Source organism: Empidonax traillii, unplaced genomic scaffold (genome assembly GCF_003031625.1).
Source record: "Empidonax traillii isolate 1590-97213 ecotype Southwest subspecies unplaced genomic scaffold, ASM303162v1 scaffold1905:size50868, whole genome shotgun sequence".
Lineage (NCBI taxonomy): Eukaryota > Metazoa > Chordata > Aves > Passeriformes > Tyrannidae > Empidonax > Empidonax traillii.
The window spans coordinates 43,235-50,868 of record NW_020957098.1 but is presented as its reverse complement, the minus strand read 5'-3'; the positions used below and the strand labels follow the sequence as shown (position 1 = coordinate 50,868).

General features: G+C 42.5%; 1 protein-coding gene across 13 annotated transcripts in view; it reads right to left on the bottom strand.

The window, feature by feature from the left end:
• Positions 1-386: 386 nt before the first annotated feature.
• LOC114071232 (E1A-binding protein p400-like) overlaps positions 387-7,634 on the bottom strand; it is a 43,878-nt gene continuing 36,630 nt past the window's right edge. For 7 of the 13 annotated variants that reach the window (XM_027908995.1, XM_027908996.1, XM_027908998.1 and 4 more), the window contains 8 exons: positions 6,959-7,163; positions 6,295-6,458; positions 5,719-5,925; positions 5,223-5,397; positions 4,641-4,771; positions 3,862-4,023; positions 3,077-3,154; positions 387-1,254 (listed from right to left, as the gene is read on the bottom strand). In XM_027908995.1, the coding sequence (XP_027764796.1) occupies positions 982-1,254; positions 3,077-3,154; positions 3,862-4,023; positions 4,641-4,771; positions 5,223-5,397; positions 5,719-5,925; positions 6,295-6,458; positions 6,959-7,163 (1,395 nt within the window). In that variant the 3' untranslated portion in view covers positions 387-981. Of the gene's footprint in view, positions 1,255-3,076; positions 3,155-3,855; positions 4,024-4,640; positions 4,772-5,222; positions 5,419-5,718; positions 5,926-6,294; positions 6,459-6,958; positions 7,164-7,634 lie in introns of all 13 variants that reach the window. The other 6 variants (XM_027908991.1, XM_027908990.1, XM_027909001.1 and 3 more) reach the window with 3 other exon arrangements.

Sequence of the window (7,634 nt, the reverse complement as noted above, 5' to 3'; positions counted from 1 at the left end):
GCCCCCCACCCCCCGAGCTGAAAGCCGAGTAAAAAGTACTGAACATTTAAACATGTTGCAAGAGCAGAATGAAGCTGAGAGATTAAATTTTATCAGCTGGAGATTTTCCGTGACAGAAGTCCCATGAGAAACAGCTACAGATCATCTGTTTAGCTGTACCCACCGAACAATCCTTTTACAAAAAAAACCAAAAGAATGGGCTACACTTCAGTACACAACTACTATCAACACAGTATTTACTCAATTCATGCCTAAAATATCCATTATCTTAAAGTGAAATATGAGAGTGAGCACACAGGTTGGGTGATACAATAAACTGTACACAAAACTACTAACAAACATTTTAAAAGACTTACAAAAATGGAGAATGAAACTTTTTTTTTTCCTTTTTAATTACATGGTACTTACAGGTTTTCACATTTACTGGCTAAACTTTGCAGGGAGCACTTCTGATCTGTGTTAGACCTTCCAGAGGAATTTACCTCTAGAAAACCATGCAGTTTTTGTACAGATAGAAAATACTGTGCTGTATCAGCCACACCTGGTTCTTTTGTGTGGCTTCACTGTGGATATTGAGCACACACTGAACTACAGCAAAGAGCTGCATATTCCCATGGGCAGGTGTGGTAAGTTAACACAGATGGATTTTACTGACATTTATGGCATATGACCATTTCACTTTGGAGAAGCTGGGCAGAATTTAGACCTAAGTGCTGTTTGCTTTGTCTGGTATGAATGAGCACAGAGAACACAGGCAGAACGCATCTGGTACACAGTGACATCTTTGAGTGCTAAACAGCTGCTAATACACTGAAGTTATATGAGTTTCCATGTTTAAATGTTCACCAGCAAGAAACCTTCTGCTACAAAAAAAAAAGAAAGAATAAAAATAAAGGCGGTTTGTCTTCATTTGGATATTTGCAGTAGCTTCTCACTCTCCTCGGCAAACAAGAAACGCTGTTTCCCTGTTATTGCGTTATTTCAACTTGGTTTAGTGGGTGCCTTTAATCTGACAGTCGGCGTCCTCATCTGCACTTTCGCCTGCTGGTTCTGGGCCTCGGGTGTTGCTGGTGCCTGGGCTGGGTTCTGTACACCTGGAGCCTGAACCTGGGGAGACGCTGTTGTCACCACCTGCTGCTGGATCAGTTTCTGCTGGACGACCTGAGCAGTGGCAGTTGTTGCAGGGATCACCTGAACCTGCTGCTGACCTGCTGTCGTCTGAGAAAGCGTCACAGTCTGGGGCTGAGCCTGCACCTGGACATCAGGACGACATGGCAATTACAGAAGGACAGTTTGGCATTAAAATGAGCATCTGTTACATTTCTGCTCTACGGAGGGAATCCTACTTATTTAGGTATTTTCTCTCTTAATTGACAAACATCTTGGACAAAGCAGGAAGGCTGGGAGGGGCTCTGGGAACACAGGCTCTGTGGGATCACCGAGGAACACCATTCTGTCACATTTTCTAGAGCCTTATAAACCAGAACTCAGAGCCAACATGCCTGTAAGTCAGACCTCTGCAGTGCAAATCCAAGGACATGCCCTCAGACACATTCAGAAAACAGATGGAAGGTATAGAAACCCTACTGGACATACAGGAAAATCTCTCTACTGTAGAAGTGAAGGAACAGGGAAAAGATCAGAGGGACAGACAGAGGACCAAAGAAGTTAAAATGCTGACTCTGCACCCATATTGTGACAATAAATAAAGGCACTGAGGCTCCCCACCAGTCCCAACCACCATCCTTTCAGACTACAGCTGCCAGCCTCTATTGCCAGTTTAAGGCAGAATAGTTTGAACTCCATCCAGAAATCTAATTTTTGTAACTCCATCCAGAGCAAGGGAGGAAAAAAAAAATCAACATCTCCTTGTTCAGAGGACAAGGTAATGAAAACTGAGCAGCTTCAGCTGCCTTTGTCAGATGCAGAAGCAAAACAAGGCTACAAGGGCTTCTTCAGGAGAAAAATTACCTCTTGACTGATCCAAAAGGAATCCAGTGGGAAGCACTAAAAATGCAGGTAAAAAGAATGCCACATACACATCAAGACCACAGTTTTAAAAGTACTTATCATGGCCTAATCCTATTGCCACTGATGTCACTGGTGTGTGTGGGAGGGAAACTGTTTGTCTTTTTACCACAGACTCCCACAGTCCCAGAGTTATGCCAACATTGGTGACTTTTGAAAATGACCTAGGAGCTCCTACTGATTACAAAGGACAACTCAATTTGTGTTGACTGATGAGGTTTCTACTCCCTGCTGTCTACCCTGCCCTTGAAGCATTCACATCTGAGGTGATTATTAGTCACCTTATACCACTTTATCATCACTTTAAGATAAACAGTCACAGATTTTATTCAGCACTAAAACACTGCACAATAAACTGTGAGAGATTAAGAGCAGACTGGCTCACATTTCTGTGCACTGAAGGCAATGACTTCTTCCACCATCCAAACTTACATCACTCCTGCCAATCAACTCCCTAAGTCATGCCTGTTGCTAACGATCTGGATGACATCGTTCTAAACAGTATTAATTAAACTGCCTGGTAATTGGGGGGGGGAACCAAACTATCTGATCTTCTCTTGCCCGAGTCCCATCTATTACCAGACCACATTTGGAACAGCTACCACACCGTTCTGACTTTTACAAAGCACTTGGCACATCTTTGTGTACTGGAACAAAACAACTTGTAACCTTCAATTAGTCCTAATTTCTGTAGAAAAAGCTCAGGTGGTGCTCATAAGTTACATTATTTGCTATCTTGACTATACACCGCCAGAAACCAATTTTTAAAAATTCTTTCAAACTCCAAAAAAAATTCTTGAAAATCTGTTTTTCAGCTTATCCACAGCGACAAACAAACATTGCTGCACCTACCAAAAGTTTTAGACTAGAGATGATGCAGCAGCTAAGTATTCAAGACTAATTTTTATGGAATGGCACTTGCTATATGCTTCACAAATACTCCACACAAATATTCCACACATAAGGTGAAAAATACACACATTTAAAATAAACGACCTTTCAGTAGGATCACGTTTCTACTGCTGTGTTTGACAAGGGCAAAACCCACCTGTTGGGAAACTGAAACCATCTGCTGAATGTTGGCAACAGTAGCCTGTTGCTGGACCACTTGTGGGAGTTTTGCAACCTGCAGTGACATGAAATAAAGGAAGATTGGGTCAAAATAAAAAACTTCTAAAAGAACAAAACTGGCAAAACTGCTACCAAGTGAAAACCCTTCCAAAAGGCCTGTTCGTGGTAAGTTGTAGCTTGGCATTTAAAGTGAGACTGAATGTTTGTAAAACATTTGAGATCAGTGAATTGAAGAACTTAACCAGGGGAGGAAGAGGAGAAGCCATATTTTCTATTTTAACTACAACACACTCACGTCCTCCTACCCATAAAATTGAAGGAAGCACACGAGTTCTAATGGGTTACATTATCTGGGATACACTTTTGAAGGAGTAAGGCTTCTGATTTCTAGCTCCCTTCTTTTTCTCCTTGATCAGACTGATTCAGTTCTAAATAAGTGAACTGTCACCTACTCTTGGCTGCCAGAAACAGGAAGAACTCTGGTTGAATTTTCCTTAGTAAATGTTGTATGAAATCCCTTGCTTAATAAAAAGCAGTGACTCGATTTTATTTCAGAGAGGAAAGGTGAACTTGCAGCTCACAGTTCCTCTGACCTGCTTTAAGGCCACATATTCAGCACCAATGGATGTTATTAAAAAGTCAATTTAAATGAAGGTGTGACTAGAATTGATATGAGTGGGTGCTAAAATGCTACCTCACCTGTCATCTTTACAATTCTCCAGTCACAGTACAGTTTAAGGTGTAAACCTGTGTTACCTGTACCTGAATCTGGGCCTGCACTTGCTGGGTTCCACCTGGTTTCTGGGTTTGGGAAATTGGAGTTGTTAAGAACTGTGTTTTAATGGCAGGTTGTGTGGCATAAGTTACTTTTTGTTGCTGTGAAGTCTGCTGTTGGGTTTGGACCGTAACCTGCTGAGCATTTATCTGCAGAAGAGAAAAGAAAAAAAGGCATCAGTGACTACAAAAGATTTAAAAGAACAGGTATGTTGCTAACAAGATTAATTACATTTATTTATTGGGAAAAAAAAAATCCTCCCAGGATTAGTAATAATAAAATGAGTACTTGATGAAAGCTCTCACGCATTTATATAAGTACTCAGAATTAATTAATGTATTTACTGAAAAGGTTCTCTTTTACACAGAGCACTCATACAATAATGCACTTCCAAAAAGCCACACTGAGGTGGCCTTCTCATGATCGTGGTATTCTCATGGCACATGAGAAAATGACATCTCAGGAAAAAGCATATATTGCACAAATTGTATTGTAAGCACTGAAAATCTCTGGGAATTTTCTCTGGGAATATTTGAAGGGAATAAAGAGATAATAAAGTTTGGGGCATGAAAAATCACACCAACCAACCAACCAACCACCTTACTGAAAAAATAATTAAGCACAAGAGAACCTGTTCTCTCTAGATATACTTCAGATTCACCCCTGGAAATCCTGACTGACTCTCTGGGAGTCTGCTCATCATGCAGAGCCAAAGTCTTCCAGCCAGAAGCACTGCGTAACTTAATGGGAGAGCCAACAATTGTACCTTTTGCTGCACAGTTGCTTGTCCTTGTGCAACCTGGGGCTGGATTGCTTTCTGCTGCTGTGCTGCTTGGTGATGCTTGAGTTTTAGAAGCTGCTGGACATGCAGTGGCTGTGCAACTACAGTCTGGCCTCCTGAAAAAAATCACAAAAACAATTAGAACTGTAACAGTATTGCTTAGCCCCAGTAATCACAGCTTGCAAACATAGATTCTGCTTTTTATGGGCTTATACATCTGCATAGCTTTGAGCACTAATAACCCACTGGTTTTAATGGGAATAAGACATATGGATTTTGACACTGGAGAAAATTTCTTATCTAAGGGTATGAATAAGCTAACTTCATGTTCTAACAATTATCTTCCTACTGGAAAAATTCTGTCCATGCTATAGGAGACTGCTATGGAATACAATTCTTCTAATTTCCAATTTGCATTTTTAAAAAAAAAAACCCAACCACATCTGGCTAAAGAATCATGCCAACCTCCAGGTTAAATGGAGTCTTCTGTCTCAAAGAAGACATTACTTAAAACATAGAAAAGTGGGATTTAAAATTTTATTAGTTTAGCAAAGCCTGTTCACAAACCTGCTGCTTTCTGTGGCTGCCCGATGGCAACACTAATGCCTGCAACAGTAACAGGGAGTGTAGTGACTCCTGCCGATGACACAACTGCAGCTGGAACAGACACCACCGGAGGCTTTGCCAGAGCAACCTGGGCTGCTTGTGGAGTTTGGGCCTGGATCTGTCCTTGTGCTTGAAGCTGGGAAGCAGGAACACGAGTCTAAGCAGTAAGGAATGAAGATTATTGTACTGGCACAAAAATACTCGCTGCATATAACAAAGTGATAGTTGTAAATGTTTCTAAATATACTGGCTCCTGCACAGTGAGACAGCTCAGAGATGGTATCAGTAGGTAAAGGCAATGTAAAGCTATTTATGTTACAGCTGTCTCTTCTGTACTGCCCGAGCGATGCAAAGGGCACTTTGTGTGTGTGAATGATCAGCACCCAGCTCATTTAAACCAAACAAAGTCAGATGTTTAGCACTGTTAAAACACCAAGCAAAGTCAAAGCCAACTTACGAGACGAGCGACCTGCAGGTTGGTCACAGTGGTGCCCGTGAGCACCGCGCCAGGGCGAGGGGCTGTCACTGCAGTGAGCTGCTGGGTCTGCTGCTGCTGCTGCACTTGCACTTGTGCTGTTTGCTGCTGTGCCCCTTGCTGGGTCTGCTGCCCTGCCTGCTGCTGGGGGAGCTGCAGCTTCTGCTTCTGCAGCTTGATCAGCTGCTCCTGCAAAAACCAAACACTTCCGTAATTTTCAAACGTTTTACATTACAGGAAAAAAGGCAGAGGAATCTGAAGCTTAAAAGGAGAAACATTCTATACCAGACTATAGTTAAGATCAAGGAGCTAAGAATGTAACTCCTTCACACAATGGGTTGCTAGTGAGTAACAATAAGTGCTTTACATCCTGCCCTAGTGGTACTACGGAAAGGGCTGTCAGACTCACTGCCTGCATGCAATTTTAGTAGGATGACATTTAAAAGAGAAATACATTTCACTCTAGCCCAAGGAAACAGGATACAACACACACTGCTAAGGAAGCTCACAGGAACAAGGAGAGCAATGTGCCCTGTTACTTCAGAAGCATTTCCTCACCTGTGACAACTTCCCTACGGTTTTTATTTGAGCTGGAGACTGGGCTTGTGCCTGAGCCTGGATCTGTGGGACCTGCACCTGAGCAGCCTGCTGCTGCTGCTGCCTCAGAAGCTGGAAGTGAGCAGGGGTGATGGTTTTGCCAGACAGCTGGACTGTTGGTGTAGCTGTGAATAAAGAAAAAGCAAAATGCTCTGAAGAAAGGTTTGCAACATTCCATTTAATTCATTGACTTCACCCGAAAAGTCAAGCTGTTAAAATGCATATTTTTCTGCTCCAGCACACTTTGTGGACTTACTACAAATAACGACACATTAGCAGAAAAATGATGTAAAAGCAGAGTAAATAATAAAATACATGTGCCTTTCTTCAAAATGGTTTTTAGTCGAGACAGTCAATTTTAACATTTTACTGCTGGATGGTTAATAATCTTTTCAAATTGCAATGCCTAGGGGCCAAGCAGCTCTCTGCTGCAACACTTCATCCAGAAACACCAGAGAAAAATGTCATCTGAGTATCAACTATAAAACAAGTTAAAAAGCACACAACCTGTTTGTGTTCCAGACCTTCAACATTGTGGGGGCTGTGATGATCTAACAATGCACAGAAACTCCAGGGCCATTTACGCACCCCGGGGAAAAAGCCCCGTGAACGGCACGAGTGTTACCTGGTGTGACCTGAGTGACCAGGGACCTGGTCTGGGCCTGCACAGGCGTGAGGTTGGTGGTCACCACGGCGGACGCTGTCACCGAGGTCACTGCCCGCACGCCCTGGGTGGAGGCGATGGTCACCAGCTCGCTGGAGGCGGTGGGTGCTGCCGCCGCTCTTTGCTGCGTGTGAACCACCTGGGCGGTCGCCGTGCCCCCCGAGGTCTGCAAAGGAACACACCCAGCATGGCCCACGCCCTCTCCAGGGCCTCACAGAAACCTTCCCAGAAACCTTCTGGAACCTTCTGGACCGTACAACTTTACAAAAAAACACAGAGTGAAAAAAGCCCAAATCTCTCTTACACTTCGATTTGTTTGGATGTGGCTTAAAAATCAGCATCTGGGTCAACCTTTCTCAAACAGGCTGGTCACCAAACACTTCACTACATTACAGAAATTTGATTTTAGCACCTTTCAATATGTTGCTTTATCTTCCATAGTCCTAAACCACTAAAATAATAATAAAGATTGTAATTCGCAAAGCACAAAATGCTTGCAGTCAGAAAATGATCAGGACATAATACATGGCTTTTAAAAGCACTCATCTACAAACCATTTTTAATAGTATTAAGTATTTTTTCTCTGATTAACTCTTCCAGTGTGTTCTGATACTTTGGTAAGGGAGAAGGGTTGAAT